Below are 14,258 nucleotides of genomic sequence, written 5' to 3' on the forward strand. Positions count from 1 at the left end.
AGGGATGGAGGTGAATTCCTGGAGGAAAAGGGAGTCTCTGGATGGGGGGGGTGCTGGAAGGGCTTGCTTGGGGGCCAGACAGAGCTGTGTATGGAGATACCTTTGGTCTGTGGGGAGCACTGCCCCCCCAGTTTGGTATTAAGGGTGGCTGCTTCGATAAACGGGGGTGCCAGAGAGAGAGAGACAGGTTGGTCCGTGCTGCTGGGGCGGTGAGTACTGGAGGACTGTGGTGGGGAGGGCAGGAGGCAGACTGGCTTGATAGCCCCTTGGTTGAGGGGTGGAGATAGCTCATGGACGGGGGAGGGAGGTGTTGGTGGGGCAAATAGGTTTGTGGCAGGGGTGGTCATCTCCCCTTGGAACTGGAGTGGCTTTCTCGGGAGCTGATGGGGCTCTGGGTGGAGGGATTCTCTTGGTGGGCAAGGGGACCCCCCCCTCCTCATTTGGGGGAGAAGAGGGAGGTATTGGAGGCCAGCAAGTCTGTAGGTTGGTAGTGGGGGGGGTCTCTCTTTGGCTTTGGAAGCCAGGTAGGTCCATGGGTTGTTTGGGGTGTCGTGAGCCCCAGTTGTCCTGTATGAGCTGGGTTGCAGCCCCCAGTAGAAGTTGTGGGTAGGAGGAGGCCAAGCGAGACCTCCCTGTCCAGGCGGATCAAGGACTCTCTTCCCAGAGTGGTCGGGGATGCTTTTGGCTTTGGCTCCCCAGCCTGGTTTGCTTTGCTCCCTGAACATTCAGTGCCCACCGACAGCTTTTCGAAGGCAGCGCCCCTGGAGGGGTGGGATAGATCCCCATGACGCCCCCCCCTCCTTGCCCTGTAACCAGGCTGCTGACTCGAGTGAGGGGATGTGCAAGGCAAACAATATTCCTTTTCCAAAGTAACCAGCTACAGGGGCTCGTTTCGCCTCCCTGCACCCCAAAGGAGCCATGTGTATGGCCGTCGGGCAATCGTCTAGCTCTGCCGAGTTTCTTTGGGCCAGGTCTTGCCCGCTGACTTCCAAAGTGGCGCAGAATAAGCTTCCCCCCTCGACTTGCAGCTAGAAAGCACCGCTGTGACGTTAGTCGGCCCTCCTGCCTTTCAACTTCACCCAGTGACTTCTGCAGCGGAGAAAATTCTTTTTTGCCTGTTAACCTAAGTGAATGCTGTTGAGCCCAGTAATTGGTGGTTGGACTGGAGCATAAATTTAGACCAACACCCAGTCTTGATTTTTAAAGGATGAGTAATTTACCATTTCCCTGAATAAATATCTCCGTGGCTAATTACCCCTAGTTGTTACATGTTGCCTTGCAGCCAGCATTCAGCTCTAGGGGTTGTTTACTATGAACGCTCAGCATGAGGTCAGTTTTCCTGCTGCAAACGGGCACATGGTCTTTGGCCTCCCATATCCAGGGCATGACATCTTTATGGCTCGAAGCTGTTCTCACACCCTAATCAGGGTGTTCAATGAAACCCAGTATGCGTACAGTGTTGGGGGAAGCCTTTAAGAGGCCGACAGAAAGCCGTACTGGGTGGAAGCAGTTGCAGTTTAATTCTGAGTTCAAACAGAGTTGTATCTCCTTCCACCAAGCTGGATGAAGAATCCTAGAACTTGATTTTTGTCTTCATGGCAGTGACTAACAGATGGAGGCCGTTAGGAGACTAAGAGAGAATATGAGAGAGGTCTATAAAATCCTGACTCGTGGAGAAAATGAATAAGAAAAAGTTATGTACTTGTTTCCGTAACACAAGAACGAGGGGGTCACCAAACAAAATGAATATGCAGCAGGTTTAATACAAACAAAAGGCAGTTTTTCTTCACACAGTGCACCGTCAACCTGTGGAACTCCTTGCCGGAGGATGTTGTGAAGGCCAGGACTTTAACAGCATTTCCAGAAAGAACAAGATAAATTCATGGAGGCTAGGTCCATCAATGGAAATTAGCCAGAATGGGTAGAAATGGTGTCCCCAGCCTCTGTTTGTCAGAAGCCAGGAATGGGTGATGGGTGGGACCATCTGATGTTTCCCTGTTCTGTTCCCTCCCTCTGGGGAACCTGGCATTGGTCACTGTGGGCAGACAGGACACTGGGCTAGACGGACCTTTGGTCTGACCTAGTCTGGCCGTCCTGGTACTTTGTGACAGGAGATTTTTTTAAAGTCCTTTCTAGTGTTTTTAAAAGTATTTTTAAGTCCTTTCTTTCTGCAAACTCCTAAGCTTGGTAGAAGTCATCAGTTTGGTCTTTTGTGTTACAATCCTTTATTGACCATCTACTTCATTTTATAGCAGTCTTCGTTTTTTGTCCTGCAGTGAAATGGTAGGACCGGTATAATAATAGCAATAGAAACATATGTATTATTTATTCTTCGTCTTTCTGATTGTGTCTTTATTGAACACCAGCCCTTGCATAATAAATAATGCCTCAAGGGCTTTTCCAGGTATTTGTTCCCCATCAGCTACAAAGCCAAATGGAAACTCTTCTGCCGAGTTAAATTGGCATTCATTGTAGCTTAGCGAGCAGGATGAGGCGTGTGGGGAGGGAGACATTCCCTTGGAAAATCTAGGGTTATGTCCCGCCCAGTTTGGAGCCAAGCCCAGGCGAATAGGTCACTGTCTTTTATGCAACAGGGTACGGTGAGTGAGTTGAAACAAAAGCCGGTTTGAACACCTGAGCTGGGGAATGTTGCTTCCTCCTCTCCCCACCCCACCCCTTGGGGAGGCCGGGTGGAATAAGCGTGAGATGCAAAACTACTGTCCGGGAAAAGATCCGGGAGCAGATGGCCTCTAGGGAAGTGATGCTGCTAAGTAAGGGTGTTCAGAGTTGCTGCAAGATCAGATTTGCTTTTCTGGAGGTTTGGTGTTATCGTTAACGAAGGAAGCATCCCATGCACCTGTCGAATACACTAATTGTCCAGGCTGCTTCCTGCAGTAACTGGATGGGTTCTTCATTGGCTAGTACTTCCGGAGCCTTCTCCCCCTGCTTTGAGGTTATCGGAGCACAGTGGTTTTTTTCCGATGCTTTTCAGTTGCCAGAATGAAGAACTCTTGTTTGATCTACGGCAGTGCTTCGCAACCTTTTTTATAAAGTACCCCCTTTTTTTAAAAAAAAATATATATATATATAAGTACTCCCAGTACCTACAGTTTTCAGACGCACACAATTTTTTTCTACCGTTGCAACACATTTGTTTAAACAACTTAATCGTAGCCTGGCAGACAATGAAATTTTTGGGTGTAAAAAGTACAAAAATAATAAAGCGCTGTAAAACGTACAACACAGATTCAGTTTTCTCCAAATTTCAGTTGTTGACGTCCCGTCCCGTTCTCCCCCCCCCCCCCCCCCCCCCCGACTTTTCTGGAGTATCATACCATTGGCTGAGAAACACTGATCTACAGGAATGCCACTGAAAAGCATCGGAATGGAAGCACTTGAGGTTAACGGCTAGTGGTGATCATGCGCTAAATGACCAATATCTGCAAAACTATAGTTTTCCTTACAAAATAAAAAGAAAAACCTACTATTCAACCTTTAAAGGAAGTGAGAAGCCTTCCATATATAATCCAATACATCTCTGGCAGGGCCACCAGCCCATCTGGGTTCTAAGTGTGGCCAGGCTGCCAGATTCTGCTGCCTTCTGTCTGCGGCGGGGTTTTTTCCTACCGGTGTTACTGAAGTGAGACACGTATGTAGAGAGCAAGGCCACATGAAGTGGGGGGTGGGCTGGTTGCACACAACGTTGGGAGCACTGGGTGCTCCCTCTGCAGCCAGTCCGAGCGCTGAGTGGTGTAGGGTAAGTGAATAAGGAAAAGTTATTTACTTGTTCCCATTACATAAGAACTAGGGATCACCAAATTAAATGAATGGGCAGCATTAAAAGGAAGTTCTTCACACAGCGCTCAGTCAACCAGTGGAACTCCTCGCCTGAGGAGGTTGTGAAGACTAGGGCTATAACGGGGTTTAAAAAAGAGCTAGATGAATTCATGGAGGTTAAGTCCATTAATGGCTATTAGCCAGGATGCGTAGGGAATGGTGTCCCCAGCTTCTGTCAGAGGGTGGAGATAGATGGCAGGAGAGAGATCGCTTGATCGTTCCCTGTTCAATTCACACCCTCTGGGACACCTGGCATTGGCCACTGTGGGCAGACAGGACACTGAGCTGGATGGACTTTTGGTCTGACCCAGTCTGGCCATCTATGCTACGGTTCAATCCGCACGCCCTTCAAATTCTAAGCACGCAAGCGCCGTGAGCAAAATGCCCTCTCTTTAGAGGCTGGCTTTGTCGCACCAATCTTGCGGCCCACGGAGACAAAGGAGGGCCACCCGTGAGGCCCATTCGTGAGCCTAGATTGCCCCCTCACGGTGACGGTGGTTTTTTTTCCATCACCTGCATTCCAATAACTCCGGTGCCTCTGCTTCTGTTCAGAGCCCTCTATTCAATCAAGCGCTTTGGTGCATTTAGCTTTAAGAACGTAAGAGCGGCCAGACTGGGTGAGACCAAAGGCCCATCTGGCCCAGTGTCCTGTCTGCCCACAGTGGCCAATGCCAGATGCCCCAGAAGAAGGGAACAGAACAGGTAATCCTCACGTGATCCCTCCCCTGTCATCCATTTCCAGACAAACAGAGTCTAGGAGCACTATTCCTACCCATCCTGGCTAATAGCCATTGATGGACCTAACCTCCATGAATCTATCTAGCTCTTTTTTGAACCCTGTTTAAGTCCTAGTCTTCACCATATCCACTGGCAAGGAGTTCCACAGGTTGACGGTGCACTGAGTAAAGAAAAATGTCCTTTTGTTTGTTTTAAACCTGCTGCCTATTCATTTCATTTGGTGACCCCTAGTTCTTATATTGTGGGAATAAGTACATAACTTTTCCTTATTCACTTTCTCCATACCAGTCATGATTTTATAGACCTCCATCCTATCCCCCCTTAGTCTCCTCTTTTCTAAGCTGAAAAGTCCAAGTCTTTTTAATCTCTCTTCCTATGGGACCCGTTCCAAACCCCTCATCATTTTTGTTGCCCTTTTCTGGACCTTTTCCAATGCCACGCAAGTCTTCCAATCCCTGCTCAGCAAAACACTGAAGCCCCATTGATTCTGGTGCGGTTTAAGCATGTGCTTCCCTCAGTGCACCGTCAACCTGTGGAACTCCTTGCCAGCAGATGTGGCAAAGACCTGGACTTTAAAGTTAGACACCTGCTAGAGCATCTTGTTGAACAGAGATGGAATTTCTGTTTCACTGATGCGGGGCCTTGGAACAAAAGAAAGGAGAGTTAAAGGCTCACCTGGAGCCGGCTGACTTTTGGCTTCTGTTTTTGGCATGGACGTGAGCTTCCTCTGTGACCTTGGGCAGATGGTGAATCATATTTCCTTTCCTGACGGGTGGCTGTTAGAGGATTGACCTTTGAGCGCCGGTGCTGCAGTGGCAAATGCCTTAAGAAGTGCCCGAGACCATAAAACTTTCTCGAGCTGTGGGAGAGTGAAATTGAAACTGCTCCTTTCACATCCACCTCGGGCTAATAGATGGGACACTTGCGTTTTCGAGCCGTCTAGGGCATCTGGGAACAATGCACTTGGGAAACTGGCATCTAACAAGCCTGCCCTATCTCAAGAACCTCCAGGGGGTGGGGGTGAAAGGCCTCCCGTAGTTAGTAACACACAACCGGTCTGAGCTCAAGGAGAGCTGCAAAAGGATAACGAATTCACCCAGCGGTATCATTGTATTAAAATGACCACACATTTTGCACTGCCACGCTGGCCTGGTGGCATTCAGAGCGGTGTGTGCTGCTAATCTCTGCATTACTGTGCAAATATGAAAGAGGCTAGACCCGGCTGCTTCCTGCATGCCAGGTAGAATAGAAGGCTGTGCTGTTTGCTTTTTGCAGGGGTGGAGCCGGGGGTGCCCTATTGGGAGAGCAGGGGGATCCGGAGAATCACTTCTATTCTTGCAAGGTGGCCAGCCCGGCTTTGCTGCAGCTGCTTCGGAAATATCGCAAGAATTGGCTTTCTCATGCGGTTTCCACCTCCGGCTTCAATGAGGAAGTGCAGAGATGTTGTGTGTGTGATCCACCCGCATGTGTGTATGTGTCAGAGCATCCTAGCACACTAGAACTGGAAGGGACCTCAAGAGGTATTAAATCCAGTCCCCTGCCCTCACGGCAGGACCAAGCACCAGCTAGACCAGTGGTCCCCAAGGCGGTGCCCACGGGCGCCATGGCACCCGCTGAGCCATTTCTGTGTGCCCGCCGAGTGATCGGAGCTGGCCCTGCCCCCGGACATATGGTGCATGGGCGGTGCTGGCCCCGGGGCATGCAGTGTATGGGTGGCCCCGCCCCCGGGTGCATGGCGCAAGGGCTGTGGCAGCCCCTGGGTGTGTGACACAGGCGTGGCACTGGCCCTGGGTGCATGGCACAGGGCCAGCACCTGCCCCGGGCGCGGGCAAGTGGTACATGGGCTATGCCAGCCCCGGACACGTGGCGTATGGGCGTCCCCACCCGTGGGTACATAGCAGAAGAACAGTGCCAGCCCCAGGCGTGCCGCGCATGGGTGGTGCCGGCACTGGGCACGTGGTGCGTGTGCAGCCCCACCCCCGGGTGCCCAGCGTGTGAGTGGCCCCACTCTCGGGCGCCCTGCAGCCCCAAAAGGTTGGGAACCACTGAGCTAGACCATCCCTGACAGGTGTCTGTCCAACCTGCTCTTAAATATCTCCAGTGATGGGAGATTCCACTCTTTAGACAATTTATTCCAGTGTTTAATCACCCTAATGTCCAACCTAAACCTCCCTTGCTACAATTTAAGCCCTTTGCTGCTTGTCCTGTCCTCAGAGGCCAAGGAGAACAATTTTTCTACCTCCTCCTTTTGATGCCCTTTTAGATACTTGAAAACCGCTGTCTATCTCACTGGATGTCTGAGCTTCCAGATCTAACGCTGCTCCGGTCTGTCCTTCGTTTATCGGAATATCATCACCCGTTCTCAGCAGAGTCGGTTCTGAAAGGCAATGAAGTTGTAAGGAACACTCGGGCTTAGAAAAGTTGCATGACAAATGCAAAGTGCCCAATACACCAATAACTAGGTCTTGGGGAAATTCCGTGGTCTGTCTTAGACAAAAGGTCAGACTAGATTATCTCATGGTCCTGTCTGGCCTTCATTCCTGTTCACTAATACATGAAACAAGAGGAACTAAAATTAACTAAAAGGGTGCGGCATTTTCCGGGGGATGAGGCTGGGTGTGGTAGCCAAGTGCTTGGTGCTGAAAGTATGAATGAAGTAGAGGGAAGTACAAGTAAAGTTCTAGCTGTAAAATCCACCCTGGCAAATAAGTCCCTCTCTGCTTCAGGTTTAGTAATGACTCAGCTTTGGTAGAGAGCTGAAGATGTCATTTTTATTTCAGACAGGATATGAGCTGTCTGTTACTCTGCCACTAGCAGACTTAAAAACGTCTCAGAGGGGTGGCCGTGTGAGTCTATAACTTTAAAAACAAGTAGTCCCTGTGGTACCTTAGAAACTAACCAAAATGCATAACTTCTGAGCTTTCGTGGGCACAACCCACTTCTTCAGATGAACTGGAAGCACTAGCAGACTTCTTTCAGGCTGAAATGTCAAACAGGTTGGTTGTGTATCTTTCGATGGATTATAAAATTAACAAGCCACTGGCTTTTACTAATACTCAGAGGATGATTCATCCAAAACAGAGAAGAGGGATTCCTGTTTGACATGGGTGGAGCAGGTATTTCATTTTGATCAAATATTGGTGCGGTGGGGTTTGACTCTTAGACAAGAGATCTCACCGCCATGGTAAACCGAGGCAGCATCTCATGTCTTCTTGTGGCCTTTGGGGAAGGGTGAATCTTCTTGATCCTTTGCAAAAATTCAAAGTTCATGTTGCATAGACCACAAGCAACATTTTCAGACCTACGTCCCATTGGGGGGTTGTTAGGACTCTAAACCCCATTAACTTTCAGTGTGGTGTTACGTTTCTCCGGCCCAGTTTTTTAACGGTACTTCAGTGTCTAAAGACACAGATAAGCATTTGTTCAGATTTTCCAAAGCATCTAGGCTCCTAAATCCCCAAACCCCGCTAGGTGCCTGTATGCCTTGTTCAAAAATCTGGCCCTAAGCACTTAAATCACTCAAGCACTTCCGAAAATGTTACCCTATAGCAGTGTTTCCCTTTTTTTTTTTTTTTTTTTTTTTTTTTTTTTTTGGACGGTGGAACCCTTTTAAACTTGGAAAAAATTTAAAGAACCCCTACAGACAGGGAAAAAGTTTGTTGAGCAAAAAAACCACCCCACTACCCAAGCACATAGAAGGCAGCTAGGTCCCTTGGTAAAAGCAGAGTGGCGGGGGAGAAAGGAATCTTGGGTTGATCGGGGAGAAGTGGGACCAGCAGCTATTGCTGCTGCTAGGTCCCCTGGTAAAACCAGAGTGGCAGCGGGGGACGGGGAGGTGTCTGAAAGCCCAGGAGGGACAGAGTCTTTGCCCGCCAGGCTCGTCTCTGTCTCTTTAAGGGCGGGGGAGCATTCGGGTTCTCGCGGAACTCTTACTTGCACTGCGCGGAACCCCAGGGTTCCGTGGAGCACTATTTGGGAAATACTACCCTACAGTAACAATATTCTGGATGTGAAATGGAAAGTCAATTACTAGTTAGAAAAAATAAGTGGAGGCAGCTACAACTGAGAACTGAGAAAGTCAATAATGTTGTTTCTTCCCCTGGGGAATTTAACCATGAGAATTTTGCTGGGGGCAGGGGGAAGGAGGAAGCAGTCTTTCTGTGAGAAGAATTTCTCTGACTTTGCATCCTTCTTGTTTCTCTCAGTGAAAGCCATTGCGTTTCAGTAGCAGTCGGAAGGGTTCGTTACGGAATGTATCTGAAATCTTCATTAGTGCAAGACTTAATGTACCAGCCCCGAGTTGAGTGTTCCTAGTAATGTTGCTTCTCCCAGCAAACTCTTTTAGCAGCAAACTCTTACTGGACGTCTATAGGTTTTGCAAGGTGCAGGTTAGAAGGGGGGAAAGAGCTACTGAAGAAGGCAGAGCTCTGAGCCTTGTGGCGCTTTAGGAAAGCCAACCTGTCTGATCCCCTTTCAAGTGCAGTCCCAAGTGCATGAACCTGAAACGTTCACCCCCGCAGCTTAACTTAGCGACTGCCGAGGTGCTTTTGTTTGTGGCAGGTGAAGTTTACTGAAGAATCCGGTTCCTGCGGTTTTGCTGATGTGGCTCTTGAGCCAAACCCTTCAGTGGAGGGCGTCTCAGGGTGGCGAGAAATCTTTTTAATCCTGGTTTCTTTTGTTAGCTTCTCGGGCTCGCAGGGAAACCAGCCGGTGTGGGACGACGCTGTTGGAAACTCCATTCTGCCCTCGCTTTGCTGTGGGTCTCAGCGGAGACATGTACTGTAATTGGGGTGCATTGAGTAGGGCCGGAAAAAGAGTTTAGTGCTGAAGAGAGGAATAGATCTGCAGCTGCATGAGCTACCGACTGTCTCGGTCAATGAACGCGCTTCAGCTGGAACCTCTGATATTTATATTGCGATTCATGGTAGAAGGTCCCGTGACACCTTTTTAGACTCTATATGACACTTACCCAGATCCCTTTCCTGTGGCATCAAAATCTTTATCTTCCCATGGCGTCAGGCAGTGCTACTATTCCCATTTTAGGCGCAGAGAGGCTAAGTAACTTGCCCATGGCCATGCAGGGAATTTGTGGTGGAGCAAGGGCTAGGACCTCGCTCTCCCAAATCAGAGGCTCGTATCTGAACCTCTGGACTGTCCTTTCTCACTAACTGGGACCTGCCTTTCAGGTCATACTGCAAGGCTTGTCTTCGAGCGCTTTGGCAGGAAGGTGTTTGACCAAAGCTGAGGCGGAGGAAAGAGAATTGTTGGCAGATGGGATATTGGGAGCAGGGGGAGTTACCAAACTCCCCCTTCTCGATTATTTGTCCCAGGATTTGGTCAGACGGCTAGTGCCTCGGTTGCCCTTGGAGGGAGGGAAGCCTGGAATTTTCTCATGGTCCCACAAAAGTGACCAAAACTGACAGGCCTGCTGAACTTGCTTATGGGTCATGTCATATATATAGTAGCCCAGCGTCTGTGAGTCTGTAATGCTGAAATGCTGGCTGTTCCCTCTGGAGGACGCTGTTGCCTGAAATGCTGGCTGTTCCCTCTGGGGGACGCTGTTGCCTGAAATGCTGGCTGTTCCCTCTGGGTGGCCCATTCTGTATGGGGAGTGTGGGGCTCAAACAGCTGCTTGCACCGCTTGCTGTCCCACGGCGGCCCGGCTGAGCGGCGCAGAAGTCAGCCAAGCACCACGGCAGGAGGCGAAGGGGGGAGGAGCAGTGATGTGCGGCGTGACAGTGGCTCCAGACCCCGCCCCCCGGCCATGAACGTCACTGCCCCCCTTCACTTCCCGCTGTGGCACTCAGCTGACTTCTGCACCGCTCAGCCAGGCTGCCGCATGGGAACTAATGGCACAAGCGACCGTTAGGGCTCCGCGGTCCCCTGAATGAGAGGTAGGAGGGGGAGGAGAGCAGAGCAGAGAGAGAGAGAGGAGGAGGCAGTAGGAGGAGGAGGGGAGAGAGTGAGAGAGGAGGAGGAGGCAGGAGGAGGAGGAGGAGAGTGAGAGAGAGACAGAGCAAGAGACCAGAGGCTCAGGAGAGAAAACTGACATGGAGGAGAGACCTGAAAATCCCGTCTTATGATGGGCTAATTGGCTAGTCTTCTATAGAGTGTGCATGCCTCAGGCATGGGTCATAGTCATATCAATGTAGGACTGGAAGGGATCTCAACAGGTCATCTAAGCGTTATCTGGACTGTCCCTGATGGGTTTTGTCTCACCTATTCTTAAAACCCTCCAGCCACAAAGTCACTGGGGAATTTGTTCTAGGACTTTCCTACCGTTACAGCTAGGAAGTTTTCCCGAAATTCTCCCTTGCTGCGATTGAATTAAGCCCGTTGCGTCTCGTCCTGCCCTGTGTGGCTAAGGAGACCAGGCCGTTGTTATTTCTTCCCTTCAGGCTCAACAAACCCAGGTGTTTGTTTTTTGCGTCAGGTTTTCCTCCTAGGTCCTGTTTTCGAGACCGTCGCTCGTTTTTGTTGCTCCCTTCTGGGCGTCCTCACATTTCTCCCCATCTTTCCTCAGGGGCGAGTGGTGAACGGGGGTGGAGGACCCTCTCGACCTCGGGCTCTGCCCTTTCCCCTCCTCTTCCCCCTCCTCCGAGCGATGCGGGGCCGGGGACCAGCGCTGGGGGAGGTGTCTGTTCTCTCTCACACGCACTCCAGCAGCAGTGTGGTAAGGGGAGCGACGCAGCCCCAGTTTGTTTTGCTCTCCCAGCCGTGTGCTCTCCCAGCCGTGTGCTCTCCCAGCCGTGTGTGCTGAAATACTCCCGAGTGAGCTGTTGTCATGATCTATCCGACAGGATCAGAAACAGGCCACCCCAGAAAATCTCACATGAACAGACTTGTAAGATTTCAACCCACCTTCTCAGGCCCAAGAGATTTGGATAACTCAGAGAAACAGTCAAAACCTCCGGATGTAAAATATCTCCACGATCTTGGAGCTAATATTCAGTCTGCTCTAGTGTGGAATATTTTCCAGTTGGGAAATGCCGATGAGTCAAAAGCGAAATGCTTTGCGGGAACGTGTCGATTTTGTGTGGCTTATACAAAAAATCGAAATAGCATTTTGATTTTTCGTTTTAAAGCCTCTTTCCGTTTAAACCATGTGCTATTATAAATTATAATGTCACTTTTTTACAAAAATCAAAATTGAAACAAACTCTTTCAGTTGACCTGAAGCTAGTTTTTTTTCCCCCCCAAAAAACTTCATTTGGCTGGAAACGTCTAAATTCGTTGTTCTGATTGGGAATGAAAATACATTTGAAAATCAGTGGAATTTTCCAGGAACTGGAAGTTCCTAACCCCCGCACCTCGTCTGTGCCCTGCCAGCGAATCGTGACAATTATAAGGAGCCATGAGCAATCTCTTGCATCTCAGATGAAATTATCTAGTCACCTTGGACCTAGACTAAATTCCATCTGCTGTGTTCTTTATCGGTGGCACGTCAGTGAGGTAAGCACGAGTTTATTGGAATAGACAAATTCATGCATGTTCCTTTGTTTCCCCAGGTTCAGAAGAGGACATCGCATGGCCCTGGAAAAGCCAAAAATTGAGGCCCTGAAATGCCCAGGGTGCTAACTTAAGGAGGAACTTTGAAAACACAAAGATGAGGCTCTTCTGGCGACGTTATGGCCCGCTGAAGCTGGCTTTGGTGGGCGTGGTCTTTGTGATCTTCCTCTTCATAATCCAGAGGGACGTCGGGAGCGGCGGCCACACCGAGGAGCCGTGGCTGAAAAACATCGTCGTCCGGAAAGACCAAGTGCTCGACATGATGATGGGGGCGGTGAACAACATCCGCGACTCGATGCCCAAGCTGCAGATCCGGGCTCCGGTGCCGCAGGAGGTCCCGCTGCAGAGCAGCAAGTCCTGCCTTCCGGGCTACTACACCCCGGCGGAACTGAAGCCAGCGATGGAACGCCCACCCCAAGACCCCAACAGCCCCGGGGCGGAGGGCAAAGCTTTCAAGAAGGAGCAGTGGACGCCAGAGGAGACCAAGGAGAAGGAGCGCGGCTACGAGAAACACTGCTTCAACGCCTTTGCCAGCGACCGGATCTCACTCCAGCGGGCATTGGGACCGGACAGCCGCCCTCCGGAGTAAGAACTCCCCCTTCCTCTGCCTGTTGTAAATAGCAGCACAACAGTCCACCCCATAGCAGGGTGGGGGTCGTCTTGGGCCGAGCCCATGTCTGCACCCAGACGTTGCACCGGTGCCACTTACATCTGGTTTTGAAACATTCGAGCCTGTGCCAAAGCAGTTTACGATGCCAGTGGCCCTGTGGCCCTCAACACTGGTTTCGCTAAATCACCTTAACTTTGCCCCCAAAGGTTGCCCTGGTTCAACATACAGAAACCAGCTTGGAGATCCAATGGAGAGGGCAAGGCTTTCTCCCGGCTGTCGGCTCCGAAGCCTGAGCCGTCGCGGCCGTGCATTTGTGTCCCGTAGCCTCGGGCAAAATGGCGGGAATGTGGGTCACGGTCGTTTCGCACGCGTGTAAATGACGTCACGCGTGCAAGGCAGGGGACTGTGATTGGATTTTTTTTTTCCAAAGCAAGCCAGTGGAATTCATCTCACATCTTCCAGTTCAGGGGCACAGAAGGTGGGCGGGCAGGCTGCCTTGACAATTCCCACCCTCCCCATCGCTGCCATTCGAGTGCTCTCTATCACCACAGGTGGTGAAGCAACGGGGCACGCTCACTGAGCAATGCTGCAGAAAAACTCCTTTCTCTAGCGTCTTTCCCTTCTTAGTCCATCACTAGAGGTTTTACTTCAGCTGTTACAGGGTTTGGGTAACTAGTCTGAGTCTTGGGGTGCGTCTATGCAGCATTATTTCGAAATAATGTCGCGCTGGAGGATTTCTTCCTCCGACTCCTGTAACTCATTTCACGAGGAGGAAGGGAGGTCGAAGGAAGAGGGGTCTTCCTTCGACTTCCTGCTGTGTAGACGAGGCCAAAAGCCGAATTCAGCTGTTTCGACGTGAGCTTCGCAAATGATGCAGCTGAAGTTGCGTCACTGAATTTCGACCTTTGCCCTGCTGTGTAGACGTGCCCGTAGAGGGGTAGCCGTGTTAGGCTGTAACTTCAAAAACCACTTTTAAAAACGAGTAGACCCGTGGCACATTGGAGACTAACCTATATCTATCCATCCATCCATCCATCCATCCATCCACGTTTTTAAAAGTAGTTGGAGTCTTGTTGATGTTTTGATTTTGATTTTGGGTGAATTCCAGCACGGGTTTCCAAGGAAGGGAATCCCAAATGCCACCAGAATGTTCTTCTGAGAAGGATTTTTTCATGTTTACTTTAAACCCATGTTTCTCAAAGTGGCCCGTGGATCCGCTTTGGGAAAGCCGCGAGCTGGTCGCTCTGCTTTGTTTATCAAAGGGCTCCATAGCCACATGGCTCCCATTGACTCCAGGTCGCCGTTTCCAGTCAAGGGGAGCCATGGAAAGTGACCACCTAAGAAAGGAAAGGCATTGGCTAAAGTGGATTTTCTGAAGAGTGCGCCATGTTGCTATGGCTAGAAACAGGGAACTGGAGCCAACAGGAGCTGCAAGGCTCCAGAGTTTTTAGATAAACAAAGTGGAGGGGCCCATTAGCAGGAAGACCGGTACTTTAAAGCAATTTATCTAGAACTTGTGTAACTGCCACCAGGTGGGTTTGAACCAGGGACCTTTGGAACTTAG

General features: G+C 50.2%; 1 protein-coding gene across 1 annotated transcript in view; it reads left to right on the top strand.

Annotated features, from left to right (window-relative positions):
* GALNT6 (polypeptide N-acetylgalactosaminyltransferase 6) overlaps nucleotides 1-14,258 on the top strand; it is a 40,241-nt gene that overhangs the window by 1,138 nt on the left and 24,845 nt on the right. The window contains exon 2 of the mRNA XM_075901679.1: nucleotides 12,084-12,669. Within this exon, the coding sequence (XP_075757794.1) occupies nucleotides 12,182-12,669 (488 nt within the window). The 5' untranslated portion in view covers nucleotides 12,084-12,181. The remainder of the gene's footprint in view (nucleotides 1-12,083; nucleotides 12,670-14,258) is intronic.

This window comes from Pelodiscus sinensis, chromosome 19 (assembly GCF_049634645.1).
Source record: "Pelodiscus sinensis isolate JC-2024 chromosome 19, ASM4963464v1, whole genome shotgun sequence".
NCBI lineage: Eukaryota > Metazoa > Chordata > Testudines > Trionychidae > Pelodiscus > Pelodiscus sinensis.